The sequence below is a fragment of the Aquila chrysaetos genome, chromosome 4 (genome assembly GCF_900496995.4).
Source record: "Aquila chrysaetos chrysaetos chromosome 4, bAquChr1.4, whole genome shotgun sequence".
NCBI classification, from domain to species: domain Eukaryota; kingdom Metazoa; phylum Chordata; class Aves; order Accipitriformes; family Accipitridae; genus Aquila; species Aquila chrysaetos.
Genome location: NC_044007.1, coordinates 14700331 through 14717029, shown reverse-complemented (window position 1 = coordinate 14717029; position 16699 = coordinate 14700331). Strand labels below are relative to the sequence as shown.

The window sequence follows — 16699 nt, the reverse complement described above, 5'->3', positions numbered from 1 at the left end:
TCCAAGTTTTGGAGACTACTCAGTTAGGAAAGAACACAGCTTAACACCAATCAGTGTCTGCATAAATGTTCCTCTTTCCCCATATTCTACCCTCAGTAGCCATCAATAAAAAACGTGTTAGAAAAGAGTACACAAAAAAGGGCATAGATGAATGAGCAGGGGTATAAAGAAAGCAAGTAGGGACATTTTGAGCCACCCGACGTAGTGATTGATGGAAACAACGGAAACGATCTACATGAATTTTTCAAATCTTTTTTTCAATCCTTCAAATCCATTTTTTTCTGGCTTTAAATAAGTTTGTAGCAGAAAGTTCCACCATGTAGTCACACACCGCATGAGTGTATTTTTATTTTTGTTTGGTTTAAACCTGCCAGTTTCACTGGTGTTAGGGTACTGTTCTCATATTTTGAAAACAGTTTATTAATCTTTTTTCTTCCCACTTCTATACAATGTTTATTATATTCCCCTCTATCTATTCCTTTTCGAGCAAAAGTAGCCTTGGTTTGTTTGATCTTTCTCTAATGAAAGCCATACCATACCCCTGGTTATCCTCATTACCCCTCTCTCTCTTTCTCCCTTCACCCTCTTTGTCTTTTCTATTCTATGACTATCTATACAAGGCAGGGGAATGAGAAAGACCAAACATCAGAAAGGTCCACAATCAAGGAAAGCAAACTATATGAGTTTGTAGCCATATAGAACTAAATTTCTCTTGCAAAGAACTATCCAAATTATCTCAAAACTCATTTCAAAAGTGGTAATGGCTTAGAGACCAGCATTATGCATACAACTAGATTATTTCTTCCCATTATTTATGCATACTGCAATTTATCCGTTTCATGAGCAGTTAAGCCAAAACATAGTTCCCTTACTTAATAATTGCAAAATCTTTGGTTTACTTTAAATCAACTTTTTGAAAATACATTCAAGGCCCCTCTACCTTGCTTAAACAGGTACTTATAAACTGTCATCTGGGCACACATACTCAAATGTCATGCCTGAATAATTCATGCATCAGTCTTAATTGAAATAAATTTGGCACAGTCTGATGAAAGATCATTTGCACACAGAGGCTATAGTTAACAACAATATCCAAATTTAATTGCTATGTTATTTATGGGAAAATTTGTCATCTTTGCCTTTCCAGTGCCCTGGACACAACCCTTAACTTGTCTGTCTTCTACTCTTCCAAATATTACTGGACTCAATCCAGTTAAATTAAAATCACAGCTATAAAACATCATTTGTTTTCACTGTATTCTAACTTTTTTGTAATGTATCCTCTTTTCCAGGGAAGAATACATCCATGGTAACTCTACAGAAATGGTGGTTTACTTAAATAAATGCAGCAAGACCAGGAGCAGAATGGACACAGATTTGCAGCCCACCCTTCTCTGTTTTCAGGTGCTTCTCCTCAAGAGTCTGATTTCAGCATTAGTTCGTATTAACCTGTGCTCAAGCTGCCACCAAATGGGGAGTCCTCCAAGGATCTCACCCAGCCTCTGCAGCCCCAGCCTTCACCAGCACTGGGGTTTGCATGGTGGCAATGGCCAGAAGATGATGTGGCTGCAAAGTAGCTCCCCCAAAAAAGAAAAAATTGGCCTTGAATTTATATTGGAATTTGCTTTTGAATTGTTGAATAACAGTGATATTATTTCCAATGCTTGAGAAATACTAGCCCTGACAGGATGGAACAGAAGTATGCAGGTGAACAGGAGAGATGAGGAAGTGTGCCTACAATCCACTGATAGTGTCATTGAGCCCATACGCTCCAGTCGGTGGTGTGACTGCAATGCAAGGATGCATCCACAAGCTTGTTTGTGTCATATAAATCAGCACAGGGTATATAACTTCAGCCTGGACCCCACGTCTAACTAAGGTAGGAGCTACTCCATGTTCACTATTGGTTTACGGGCTTCTCAGGTGAAAAATGGACCACACTTAAAGCAATTACATTTTTCTTTGCATTGCAGATTTAGTCCTAGAGTAGAAACCCGTCATGGCAGAGAAAAGAGGTGAAATACAAATTCAGCATGAGGAGTGTCAGCTCCACTGCTGTTATGCTCTTTGGTCTTGCTGTACTTGGAAAACCATTGTCCCTACAGGGCTGCAGCAGATTTATTTTTCTTTGAAAGTGTTTGTGTTCCTGCAAACTTTAAATAATTTTGCAGATATCTTTGGGAAGGTACCAACAAACTAAGTCCAGGGAATTCAGTATTTGGATTTTATCATCTGTTAACTCTAGTTTGACTTTCTAGTACTTTGGCCTGCACAGGTCCAAGTGGTCCAGCCTGCCTGGTTGGCCAAATCAGACCAGCCAAGTTCCACCCACAGCAGCTGAAGCTGTCCTGTGCTGCTCCTGACTGTTAGCACTGCTGAAATAACCCGTGACCCTGTCTATTTTAGGCAACAATTTAAAACATGTGCCAAAAGACACCCTCCCTCTGGCCAAGCAAGTAGAACAGTAGTCATCTTGACAGATGAATCATTAGGCCCTACATACATTGCCAAGGTACCCAGCATGCCTGCAAGAAGGTGGTAGCTATTTTTTATTCCTGTTGAGCATAGAGTGCACTTCATGACTGCCGCGTGAAAACAGCATGAACACCTTTCTGAACCAGAAGTAATGCAAGTAAGTGGAGAACACTCCTAGTTGCACACTCCTAAGGCATCCAGACTGGCTTCAGACAGGGAAAAACTGCACCTTCCCTGCTCACTCCCAAGTATTTCACGGGAACGCAGGCATTTACATTGGCATTAACTGTTTGGGTGAGGACATGGGTGTGCCGCACTTGAAATAAGCTCAGCAGCTAAGACAATGAATGATCTGTTGAAGTCAAAGACCAGCAAATCAAAAGGCCCATATCTGACGACAACATCTGAGAAGCGAGTCTGAATGACTCCATCCTGACTTTGCCAGGCAGAGCCTGGTTCAACTCAACGTTACAACAAAGTACTACTGGACCTCCCTCCCTCCTTCCTTTATTTTTCTTTTTTTCTTTTTTTTTTTTTTTTTGAGGAGAAAAAAAAGCCTTTGGTTTATTTAAAACCAAAATAAGAAAATTCAACACTATTCAACGTCATACCTAAAGCTCCTACTCATAACCATACATTTGCAGAGAAGCAGCAGTCATCTAGGTGGAAGAATTTCTATCTGCATTGAACAGGATTTAAATCAAATTTCCAGTGTGTTTTAGAGTTGTGACAGTTTTTGCTGATGAATCCAGTGGTAGCAAACTCTACCAGAAGTGCTCTTGGTTAGCCAGACCCTTTACTGGTTAGGTAAAATTAGACAACAGACTGGAGCAACTGATAGCACATAAATTTCCTTACTACCCTCAGCTATAGGATAGTTAACTCCAGCAGAAAAGCATGGCAAACTGTTACTGCAGCCTAATCACCAGTGAACATCTCTCACTGTCTTTAAATTATTGTCTTTCAAGGCACACTACAAGTCACACCCCTCGCAGGCTAACATGAGTCTACGCTTTCAGTCAATGTAGGATAGAAAAAAAAAAAAGTTAGCTGATGCCCTCTCAACCTTGTCCATCCAAAACAATTTAAATTAAGAAGGGAATAAGGGTTATTTTCCCATTTCCTCTCTGTTGGCTAGAGTCACAGTCTTAAAGTTAATTAATCCTAGATGTTTCAGTACTCAGCATGTAAATGCAATGCGTTATATACGCTCTATGGCTGGTCACATCTGTTCAGGTCACTTATAAAGTTTGCTGTGTTAGGCGTTGCAAGGTCAGTACCGTTTGTGAGCTTATGTAATTTATTTGCCATATGTAAATACGTTAGTTTTAACTGTTAATATGTTAGAATTTTATAGTCGGACATTTAACTGTGTCAGATGCGCACCCCTGGTTTGCATATGGGACAGACCTTATTGTATTGCAACTCTGAATTAATTTGTATTCTGAATTAATTTGCTTAAGCAGAGAGGAGGGGAATAAATATTTTTAAAAAAATAAAAATCCAAGATTAACCACTCTGTCTTCATACCATACCACAGGAATTAGAGAATATCTAATTTTTCCATTGCAGAAAGATCTGTTAAATTATGGACCCACAGATTCAACCCTAGTACACTGGCAAATGTCCCAAGAACTATTATACACACTTTCCTAGATGTATATGAAACCTATCCTGTAAGTTGAATTATTGTCAATTTTTACATCCTCTGTGTTGAATGACTACAATTCTTCTCCTTTATTTATGGACTAAAATAGGTTAAGCAATAGTTTAGGTGGCAATGCCATATAGAACATGGAAGTCCCAAGTTGTCCCTTCTTCTGACTGCTAGACACATTTGCACACAGACACTACACACAGAGTTATTCAAGATAGCTGCTGAACTGTCTTTGAAAACCTGCACAGAAAGTGGGGCACCTCCCTACTTTTAATCTTCCATGACTAAATAAGAGCCTGTAACTTTGCAAAGGCTGCCCCACACTATGTTGCACTATGAAAGGACGGGCAGCAGCACATCTCAGGTCAGGGCTGACGGGAGGGATGGCTCTGAAGCGCAGTCCTTGGGCCAAGTTGCACAAACATGCTCCCGCTCGCCAACCAGGGAAGGAGATTCATGTCAGGAGCAGAGGAAGCACATATACCCACCGCAGCGGAGAGTTGGTAATGCATGAATGGGAAATCCCTCCCACGTTCAGGCAAAGATGGGGAAGGGGAAATCACAGCATTTCCCAGGTAAAGAAATACATATAAGACTGGGGCAAGCATGCAGAATTACTACCAGGGTGGTACCAAGTGTTGCACTCCTGCACCATTTGCAATTTGTTCTGCCAACAAGGCAAAAGGTGGAGTAGCCCCTTCCACACTCCTTACTCTTTAACAGGACACAAATGATCTCACAGCCTGGACAACTAAGCATTGCCTTCTTGCCCAGACAGAAGCTTTTGGTACAAAAAGCCTAGTAAATAATTAGACTCAGAGAGCCTTGTTGCTTCTTCATGGCTCAAGCTAGACAAAAAAGAAATACTTATTAAAAAAACAATTATAGACATGCCTCCTTCTGCTTCCCCCACCAATCAATAAAGTGATTGCAAAACGTGTTCAGGACAAAAAGGCAGATGACAGCTTTCCACAGAGCCTGGGCCCCTCGGATGTAACTATCCTGCCAATGCTCAGGCTGACTAGGCAAGAAAATGAAAATAAGAAGTTCTTTCCGTAATTGTTAGATAGTCAAAATCAACAAAATTCCAATAAACAGGAGAGCAAAATCATTTTATCCTAAAGATTGATATAGAATGTGAAATTCAGATAAAATCAGGAATATCCAGTTAAGATGTGTAGCGATGATGCCTACTGTCTACAGGCATACCTTGCAGACTGTGAAGACAGCTTCACGACATGTTGTCACTTATCTAGGAATGTCACGGCCCTTTTTAAGGATTATCTCAGCATCTCAAGCTGGGTTCTTTTTGATGGTTGTATTCTCTTTAAAAGATTAATAGTGAAAATAAAGCTTCATACAAGCTGCCCTAAACAACCTTCAATACTTTTATATTTAAGAAATTTCTGAAGAGAGAGGCATCTTTGGAGCCAAACTCAGATCCAAGCTGGGTTACCTTCTGAAGGAGGCTCTCTGCCCCCATTAACCACAGACCGTCAGTTTTATACCTGTCATTTTCTGACCTTGGGGAGACCAATGGATTATTTCTAAGGAACGTGAAAGATCACTAAAAAAAAGGAATGTATTGTCTGTAGTGTAAGCTTAAGCTTACTACATCAAATCAAGACATGGAAAACTACTGCTTAAGAGAAGCCAAAGGCAGCTGGGACCTAATTTAGTGCTTAAAGTTGCTTGGGCTGAAAACAGAGTCTCAGTGTCATGAAAAATGAGCAGTAAACTTAGTTTCCCCCTTGGGAGCACAGGCCCTGATGCTCACCATTTCTGTGAGATGCTGTAGCAATAGGAGGAGTGGTTTTGTGGCTGTTTCCTGTCAAACACTTTGGTTTTGAAAACAAAGTGGTTTTAAGCTTATATAATAAATCAAGTTTGTATACCAAATCAGAAGACTGGATTTCAGTAAGTCCCACAACCAGCTACAGCACCTCGAAACACTTCCATGCTACCTTCTCTCCCCCCTTCTCCTTTTCCTAATGCTCTTAAAATTAATTTCTCATAATTGCTGGTGTAGAAACGTTCAGCTACTCATCTGCCAAATCCCACTGATGTCCACGGTAATCTGGCTGTTTCCCAACAAGATGCTGAGTATTAGAAAAAGTAATTAAAAAAAAAAACAAAAAACAAAACCCAACACATCTTAACTGAGCCATATACAATAGGCCAGCTTCCAGGAGCAAGAAAGTATTTCAGAAATTATCAACATTAAATGACATTCTCTTCTAGACAGTTTTAGCCACAATATGAGGCTGGAGGTCCCAGACACTTCTCCTGCCTTTCTGGGCAGAAAAATAATAATTCCCAGTTCTGTGCAAACCAAGTACCACTCTGCAGTTGTTTGAGTATTCCAGTTTGAGACCCAAAACCTAAAAAGAACTGATGAATATGTGACATGACAGACAAGATTTCTGTGATATGCAGACCTGATTTCCCTTCCTCCCTCCTTAATTTTACTATCTTGTCTTTCAACACCCAGCCATTTTTGGCAGTTTATGTCTATGTGATATTTAGAGAAAATTATAAAGAGGAGTTAGAAATGGACTGTATCTAATCCATGTATAGATAGAGATATTTTTTTCTCTTATAAAAATCTGCAATTCTCTTGTCAAATGTGCAATTCTTCCATGAGCAGAGTGAGTATCCTTTATACCGTATTTCTGCAAGAGATCTACCACCTCCTTACACAACCACTATGGCCACTCTACCAGTTCTGCCAAACTTACAGGTTTCCCTCATATTAAGTGTGTGGGGATTGAATTATAGCCCTTCCTCTATGCCTTTGTTTCCAATTTTCCAAAGACATTTCCAGTTCATTACAGTATTTGTGCGTTTTTCCTTTTTAATACTTCTTCAGATCAGCTGGTTTATTTTATCGTCTTTACTTGTGTATGCAACACTCCCCCATCCTCTGAGGATTTCATCCAGCGTATGGTCATCCACTGTTGCGTAACTTTCTTGAACTCTTCTCAGCTGACATTTTTCATGACCCTTGTTTACAATCCAGAAAAACTTTTATTCTCTGGAGCAGCATAGGTGTTTCTAATGGATGGGTGTGGGAATTACCAATATTCCCCACTCAACACAGCAGATGATGAAGTATTTATAGACTTATATCATACTTTAAAAATGTCATAGTTTAAAAATAGCGACATTTGTACAGTCCCCAACAGTTAGATCCCCACTAACTCCTACCTAATTGCGATTAAGGTAAGATGCACAATTAAATTTGCAATGCATAATTAAATTACAGCTGGTTAACAAGTTGTCGCACAGCAGTTGAGCCACAATATTGTCTATGAGCTTGATGCCTGACTGTAGCAGGCATGGCTTTTTAGCTATGTGGCTCTGGCTGTAGCTGAGATGGAAGAAGACGTTACCCACCGCCGCCCTTTCACTGCTCCTAGTTTTGATCCTGCTTCTTTGCTCACATCTAGGATAATAGCAAGGCATGTTCCTCACCCTCTCCTCTCCACACAACCCATGCTAAAAGCTAACCCAGGTCATAGCTGGGCAAGGGAGTGACTACGCTCACTGTTATGCTGACAAATTTTTCAAGAGCACAAATACCTCATTCTGGCTCAGCTACAGCCAGACACATCTGCCTCTCACACATCTGCCTGCAGCTCTAAATTGTCTTGTCTTGCATTTATTGCAGACTAAAACCACATGCAGACAAATAACACACACACTTGCTAAACCTAAAACCATCTGAGTAACTTCCTTTAGTCTCTTGGGATATTTCTGTCTTAAGAGATTTGGGGGATGACACTGATCACTTTAGCAAACAGCAATGACAGATTATAGTGCTCCCAAACCCCTTCCAATTTCCCCACCTCTATCGCCTCGCTCTTTCATGGGGTTAACTGGTCAGGGAGCTTTTAAACTAGTTCCCTAAGCAATCGGTGCAATGAAACATGCATGCACCTTGGATGCTTGCATGTAAAACTTATTAGTTTAATTTAAACCCACTTTTGTTGGCAAAGCAAGCCACAACAGCATGCACTAGTAGGGGAAAGTGCAGCAGAAGCAAGGGGACCTTCTTAGCTGTAGTAATGCAGAATACTTTGAAGGCGGCCATTTCCTTGCCTAAAATAAGGATTCAGAGCTAGAGAACCCATCAAGTCCAACACTAATCTGAGAGAGAGGACCTAGTTCAGCCACTGCTGCTGTGCTCAAGGCAGAAATTAATTCACAAACTTCTACAGCGTCTGCAGCAAGTCAGGTAACAGCAATTGCTTGTGGACTTGAGAAATAATAATTATGAAGTTGTGCTATGCTACACTGACAGAACATTAATACTAAAACTGCCACAAGAACATTACTAGGATGAAAACCTGAGAAACCCATAATGAAAAGGAAACATTATGCCACGGTGACGAAAATATAGTGTTAAACTGCTGCCTAAAGTGAGGGGGTTTTTTCCTAGCCACATCTAATTTATACTTATCAACGCAAGCACCTTTCCATAATCAATGGCTTTATTATTCTGAAAAGCAAAAGCCAACCCAAAACGTTACATTAAATTGATAGACACAGGGCCAGCTGGGGGGGGAGGGGGGAGATTAAGTACAAATTGTTCACAGATGTATTTTTTTAATTATTATTATTGGCTATGTTCCACAGCACAGGGGGAGGGGAGGAGAGGGAGGAGGGAAGGAGGAGGATGGAATCCGAAACTTACTGGTTGACCTCCCCACCATCTGTGATTGAATTTCTCTCTCCCTCGAAGACTGAAGCTGGCATCAAACACTGGGTCATACATCGAATTGCCAACGATTCCATGTGATTCAGGATAGAGTCCCTTTGTGCAGAAGTAGATTAATTAGTAAAACCCTAATGCACACAAATCCAGTTCTGCATAGCTATCTGCAAATACCACTAAATTATTTTAAAACAGGTATCTTTGTAACTTCACACCAGAAAAGGTTTTAACTTTAAGATAAGCACATTTAAAACTGGCTGTAGTAATGAAAGCAGTAAGAGATGATTGAATTGTGCTAAAAAGCATAAAAACTCCTGTTACTCAATACGTTGAAGTATTTTCACACTGGTTAAAAGTTAGTTTGAGGCCATCAAAAGTAAGCAAAATTTATGAAAACAAGATTGATTTGAACTTTCAGTTCCTCTTCACAAATTCCCTTTCTGGAAACAATAATTCATTCTCTGATTGCAAGAGTAACACTTAGCATTTCCATTTTATAAAGTTTTATCTTTACCAGAACCTCTGTGAGATAAGAGTTATTTCCAAGAAAAAAAGCGAGACAGGTCACCCAAAGCCATGACTTTTTAATCACAATTTGTCCAGCAGTAAAGGCAATTTAAGAAGTTTCTGCTCTTCTCCCTTTCTCTTGACCCTCTCCCACCCCCAGCTATTTGTTTCTCCATCCTCTCCTTTCTCTTCCTATTTAACATTTGGGCAGAGGCTGCAGGGAAAAAGGAAGGGGAAAAAATGCAGCTGCAGGCAGGGAGTCCCTTAGCCCAGCTTTGGGAGCACTGTCACATGGGAGTGTTTGCATGCCAGCGTGGGGACAGCCTGGCCGCCAGCTGTGCCACCAGAGTGCAAAAGTGACGGTTCCTTTTACTGCACGGCCAACAAAGAATCTAGACACACTCAGCAGCTATAAATTTTAAGTCACCTGCTAAGTCAACCCCACTGACTTCAGCTGCTCCAATGAAGGAACAACTGCTCGTTGTATTCTGGGTAGGATATCAGGGGTGGTTTTTTTTCCCCCTAGAAAAACTGGGACCTGTAATTACGCAACAGTACAAATAACTGTGAAAGCAGGCACAAGAAAGCAAGGGAAAGCTGAAACATAGTGTATAATGGTGAAATACACTTTATCTCAGAACTTCAAAATACTGAAGAAATTACTTAACATAACTGAAGACCGAAAAGGATGGACAGTGAAGCAGCTTTATTAAAAAAAAAAAATCCTGCTTCCCACAACCCACATTTCTACTGCAGTGCAACATTTCATCATCAAAAAAATCCTTCCCAGGGACTTACAGTAGCAAGGGTGTACAAGTTGGGGAAGGTTTTTGTAGGGTAGACAGGTCTCATGTAAGGAGAATGTGTTCCACAAGATCCTGGAAAATCAATAGCGAATGCAAACATTAGGAAGTGAAGCTCTCAGACATGGAAAACAAAAACAGAGGAAGTCATTTGCTGTGGCTAAAAATGCTGCAGAAACTGGTTAAATTTTAACCAATTTAAATGAACATTCTGCTGCTTAACACTGGCAGGTCTTCCGGCAGGACAGTGGTAAATCCACTCATACACTCTTTGTACTTCACAGTAAACAACTGAAATAACACAGCCAGAGGACTACAGAACCAGCTACATTTCCATAGACGGTTTTCCTTTCTCAGCTAACCTCCTTCCAGAGTCCAGAGTCATTGAAGTTGTTGCTAAGTAAAACAACATGCGAAAACGCAGGCTAATTTTAAGTGACAAATACTACAGCTGCAGTTTCACAACGGGCTTTGGCCACAGCCCCCCAGATCACAGAATCATTTAGGTTGGAAAAGACCTTTAAGATCGAGTCCAACCGTAGATGGCTACACAAATAAAAGGGCCAGCACACACACAGGGGAAAAAAAAACCCCAACACCTTTCAAGGGTATGGGTGCACACACAAACTACCACGCTATACTGAGAAGCTCAAATATGCATTGCATCCGGTAGTCCACAAACCCGGGTGGATGCCCGCTCGCCTGGAGGTGAGTACAGGGCTGCTCATTGCCAGGGCATGTCCCCAGCCAGTTAGCACACATTCACCACAGCTCCCGCACCCACTTACCCATAGCTTCAACATTTCTGAATCAAGTGGAAAATTTTGTGGGCACCTCCCAACTAGCCTAAAACAGTGCACGATACATATGTACTGAAGATGTATTTCTTTGCTGACAAAACCATACGAAGGTCACTGATTCTGGGCACTGTTCCCCAAAGCAGCAGCTCTCTCCCCACTGATTGCTGTGTGCTCCTTTAGCCAGGGTGCTTTCAAGCCCCCAGTTGATACCATCTAAACCAAAGGGGACTTCTGCCATTTTGCTTTCATGGAAAAAAAGTCTTAATCTTTGTTAGACTTTTCGGTCAGAGGAGCCCTGTGTTTAGCAAAGCCCTTCTACCCACCAGCTCCACGCTGATTTCTGTTGCTCAATGAACAATGAAAACAACTGGGCTGCAAGAGCTTGTCTTTCATTTTTGTAAGAAAACAGATGTACTCACTCAGTTTTTCAATATTGGGCATGACCTTGTTCCCTTTCTTCATATATGATGCGCGGAAACCATCAACAGAGAAGATGATCAAAGGAGGACGAACAAAGCTAAAAGCAAAGGCAGCGGGAACGTAAGGCAGCATTTCAAAATGATTTTTTTTTTTTTATTGTTATTTCCACTTCCTCACTGAGACTCCAGAGAATCTAAAGTACAGTTACTGCATATGCTATATATCTATAATTTTTTTGCTTACTTAACAGAGCAGCACAAACTGATAATCTTCATGCTTAGTAACATCCAATGTTCGCTCAGTCAGTGAAAGGGCTGAGCTCCAACAGAAGATATCTTCCCTTAGCAGCTAAAAGCATATAGCCCAAAAAGGCAAGTGCTTATAGAAAGAGATGGAAAAAAAATAGTATGCATGAGTACCCACCCTAGCATACAATCTGTAGTTAAAAACCACACGTCTCATGACAGCTGGTCTTCTCTCTTCACAAACAAAAGTCCATGTGGCATTTGAGTGAGCTGTGAGGCAGAGCTCATTCTCACATACTAAAGATGACAGTATTTCATGTTATTTTATTACATTTTTATTTACTACTGCTACTGGGAGTTGACCCTAAGCAGGCAGAGATGTGTCCTGGACAGATGCACCTGGGCTTTTACTGTTAGTCACCTGCTGTGGGGGTAAGCAGCCATCACTGTTACCCAGAGAAGCAGGGGCTCCTATGTCCTCCAAACTATCCTCCTAATAGCGCAGACTAAGCTGCAACCCAACACAGCACCTGAGCAGGTGCTTACTTTTAAGGATAATAGTGAGCCAACTGGTTTCAAAAGTGTTTACTTTCTCAGGTTATTCATGTGCTCAAACACCTCACTAAGTCAAGCCTGTATCCCATTGCAATTTAGAAATCCTTTCAGTTAGGTGCAGTAAAAGTACAAAATTCGATTAAAAAAATGGCCTGAACTGTGTTCACGTATGGCTCAACCTGAATTTTACTGAAATCAGAAAAACCTAAACCTTTCCACTGACTTCAAGGGCGTTCGGTTACCTTCCCTATATGGGTAAGTGAAGCAGGCAAACCCATCAGCAGGTGATCAAAAACCAAGAGTTCAAGCTCACATATCATACACCACTACTCATCCAGCAGCAAAAGAGCAAATGCATTACAATATTATCAGCCTAATGCTACAAATGGGGAAGCACAGGAAAGCATCCAACTCACAGCCATTCAGCCTGCATGACAGGGCCAGTACAGAAACACAGTGTTCAGAGGTCCAGGGCAGAGCCAGGGACCACTGGCCTTGCTACATTTGGCTTTGCAGTTGCATGCAAAACACTTACCCTGCTGGACATTCAGGAGCCTTTATCTCTTCACAGTCATCATCCACCCAGTGGGTTTCTCCTACCAGAAAAAAGTCACATTGGAGTTTCAAAAAAGAAAAAAAAAAAAAAAAATCTGTAGACACAACTACAGGTTTCGCAGAAAATGTCAAAAAAGTAAAGTCTCCAGTTATTGGACTGTCTTGTCATACTTCCCATGAATAACAAGCAGGTCTTTTCACAAAGCTGAACAAATGATCTGGTTATATTCTATTCAACAAGAATATCCAAACTAGCACTCCTAGAAGTAGCTCTTAAAACCAGAGTTAAAAGTGTCCTTTTGACAGCAGGAGACAGCAGTAACACTTTAGGCACAGTGGTCATCTACTTTAATTTTTTTATTTTCAATCTGTCAAAAACAGGTAGTGCTGCTTCTGGCTGTGAATTCCCACCTTCCTCCCCACCAGTATTGATGTCTCCATGAGCTGATTCAGCTGGCTAAAGACACAAAACAAAATTCGTTCTGGGGAAGAAAAACAACTCTAAATAGTTTCCAGCTGGTTCAGAGAGCTGATCAGCTCATGGATCAGGTGAGACTCAGACATAGCTAAAAAAAGCATTAATACTCTTTCAGAGCTAGATTAAAGTTACTTTATGTAATCAACTATTTTCTTAAGGTTTTCACTGCTGAATGCTGACTATAGAGTGGCTTATGACTTGCCCTTTCACAGGTCAATTGAAAAACAAATTATTAGCTAATCAGGCTGACTTCCTGAACCTGGCACTATTAAAGGAACTGCAGTTCAATTAAAAGAACAAAACAAAAATGACCATAGAAAAGATCTGCAGGAAATGTGTCCAGCAGCAATTCCAAATGACCATGACAGGAGGTGGAGGGACCAAACAAAAAACACAAACCCACAAAAACCCCACACTATCCTCAGATGGGCAAAGGCACGAATAAAGAAGAAACACTGTTCTCACATAAGTCTTACTCCTGTCAGAGTGCCAGGGTCATTGAGATCATTTGTTATTAGTCAATTAAACAAAGATTATGTACATTAAAGCTGGAGACATGTAAATTCCTCTGTCTTGACCCTTGTAAGAGGGAGCTCACAAAGAAGGCAGGGACTGAAAACTACACCAGTATTTAAGTGGTCTCAGCCTTGGGTTTCTTTCGGAAGGGGAAGGCGGCAATCTATGGGGACTTGCCAGAAGATATACATCTCATTTGGATTCCCAATAGCAAAACTCAAGTAAAGAAGAAAAGCCCATTTTCAGTGTACAGATCTGGACTATTATAATTTTCTGAACACACTCAGTTGGCCAAAATGGTGTGAAAGAAAAAATTTCAAACTGTAACACTTCCACCAGTAAAGTTAGTGAAATAAAAAACTAAGAACTAGCTGAGATACAAAAGTGACAACCTGTAGAGCTCATTACCAAGGATCAGAAGACCTGCCCCAAATGGGAGACATTACACATGGCAGGGTGTGCTCCAAAAGATCAAGGTAGAGGATGAAAATTAAGTATTCACAGCCCATCCACCCACCAACCAGTGCAGTCTGTACTGCAACCATGGTGTGTCTAAAAGGTAGCATGGTCATCTGAAGCCCATGCCCCCCATCTGTGAATTACAGCCCTTGTATTCTCACAACTCCTTTCACAAGAAACAAAGCCTACAGGTGTTAGGCCAAGTAGTTTGTGGAGGAGCTTTTGTGGTGCAGGTGGGGAGAGGTCTTTGAGACAGAGATAACATATCTAGGAATGCTTCATTCCTTCTGAGACCATCAGATATCCCTGCTTTCCCTGTGATGCAGACAACTGCATCTGAACACTTCTGTGTTTTGCTTTAAACTCTTCATCCACCTACTCCTCTTCTCTTTCTATCAGTATCTCTACAGGCAAAGACAACGTCCTTCTACCATCAACAAATTAGAAGTATCCACCTCTGCTAGTGCCTCAAAAATTACAAATGCAATTTCCTATTCTTCCCCCCTCCTCCGAAAAATCAGAACAAAACAAGGAGAGGGTTCCTCCTGTAGAAGAAAACTCCTTACCCACAGGGCTGCCTTCTATCGGGTTTGGAAAGATAAGTAGAAAGACCAAAGACGTACCTTTGCAAACGACTTGGTAATTAGTACAACAATCTCCTCTACTTAAGCAGTCTTCAGAGCAGTGACAAGCATTGTCATCATTCCTGGTTTCTCCACAGCGATCTTTGGTACATTCCCAGCCCCGAGCTAAAATATTCAGAAGGTAAGCAAGAATGAGAGATTCTAATCAAAACAAAAAGTACTCACTCAAGCCATAATGACAACACTCTAGTCCTTAAAGTTGGATGTAAAGTTTATGGCCCCATTTTAGTGATTTCAAGACCTCTGAAGTAGGCACGTCAACCAGAAACAAAAAGGACCCTTGTGTCCTGCAAGTGCAGGAGGGCTCCTCCACCCCCACACAAGTGCTTCTGCTACCATCAGGTGTTGTACTCCAGGCTTTGTACAACCTGAATGCCAGAAAGGAAAGGAGAAAACAAGAAAGAATCTTGACAGATAAATGGTGGGGCCCAAAGCACAAACTAAGAATTCTGGTGTTTCTTGGGTTATTCATTCTTTTTCTCCCAACTACTCCAGTCCCCAGTTCAATCCATAGGAAATAAGAGAAACTTGAGAAGAGACTATGTGGATGCAAACTGATGCTTTACACACGTCAGTTCCTCACTCACAGGGCGAGATTCAGCACCAACTGCAAAGTTATGAGAACAAGAGCCGTTCTTCAAGGAAAACCATGGCACAGCTGCTGTAAAACACTCCAGCTCTTCTCATCATGCGAATGAAGTTGGAGCTAAGGGCCTGTCTAAATTAGGGTGCTCTCTCAAGGGGAGCACATTGCTATACTTTGGAATAGGGCCTAAGGATGTAAGCGTATGGTTTTCCATGTCCTGGCCCAACGAACAAGAAACTTTAAAAAACACTTTGGACAACATGCACCCAGTAAAAAACACACTACATCAAAGCAATATCTTTTACCCCCTTTTCTCCTTCATTTGGAGCTTTTTTCTATAAATATGTAATATTTACTGATTGTATATGTGATAATTGCCTTAATAAATGACCTTGGGAGTATATGACAATTCACATAACAGTCCCAAGGGCTATGCAGGTATCCATACACATATGTGGACATGGTGTGCTGCGGACAGGAGGCTGAGGAACTGAAAATCTGTCCTTTGGTAGCAAACAACTCATATTGTGCTGCAAGTCTTCAAAAAGAGCCCCTCATCCTGCAGTCATTTATACAGGGGCAAAACAGCATCAGCCTAAAATTTAGAAGTTTTTGGCCTGGAACCAAAGCAGTTTTTCATACCAGATTAACTCACCATTTTTTGGTACCAGGCTATTAAAATGATATCATTATAAACAGAACTGAGGAAGTCAGGACTCTCAAGCATGGTGCATCCATGAGCAATGGTATTTTTAACCATTAGACTTCTCTTCTGGGTGCTTAGTAAGTGTAATTCTTTGGTAAAGCAAGAAAATGTTTAATGGCAAAAGTAGAAGGCACCTGTGTCAACTCTGACCACTGTGCAAACACTCAGGGAGATGGGTACAACTAATAATTTAAATGCACTATGCTAAGAAGTAAAACAACTGATGGCCCTCTTTGAAGTTTTCCTTGCTTATGACTCATGAAAAAAACCAAAATTAACCCAGTGTTGTATTTCCATGCCCCAGGGTCCAATTTTTACCAGTGTGTTATATGCATCCTGACATCTGGAAATCAGAGTCTGGGGCAAGGGTAACAAGCCGAGCCCGTCACCTGCAGCCCACTCTGAGAGGACCCACACCACTTCAACGCTCTGAGCTTCTGAGGCGCCTTCACAAGTAACTGCAATGCACAGCCCATAAGTGAACATGAATTGCTTCAATATTAAGTTATCACTTGGGAGAAAAAAGGATGGCTGACATGGAATGACCAACCTCCAGCCTTTACCATGGCTCTTTTC

General features: G+C 41.1%; 1 protein-coding gene across 9 annotated transcripts in view; it reads right to left on the bottom strand.

Annotated features, from left to right (window-relative positions):
* The window catches only part of ENPP2 (ectonucleotide pyrophosphatase/phosphodiesterase 2), a 73770-nt gene that overhangs the window by 34632 nt on the left and 22439 nt on the right, over window positions 1–16699 (bottom strand). For all 9 annotated transcript variants that reach the window (XM_030012359.2, XM_030012360.2, XM_030012367.2 and 6 more), the window contains exons 4-8: window positions 14811–14936; window positions 12715–12775; window positions 11379–11476; window positions 10155–10234; window positions 8829–8948 (exon numbers count right to left, since the gene is read on the bottom strand). In XM_030012359.2, the coding sequence (XP_029868219.1) occupies window positions 8829–8948; window positions 10155–10234; window positions 11379–11476; window positions 12715–12775; window positions 14811–14936 (485 nt within the window). The remainder of the gene's footprint in view (window positions 1–8828; window positions 8949–10154; window positions 10235–11378; window positions 11477–12714; window positions 12776–14810; window positions 14937–16699) is intronic.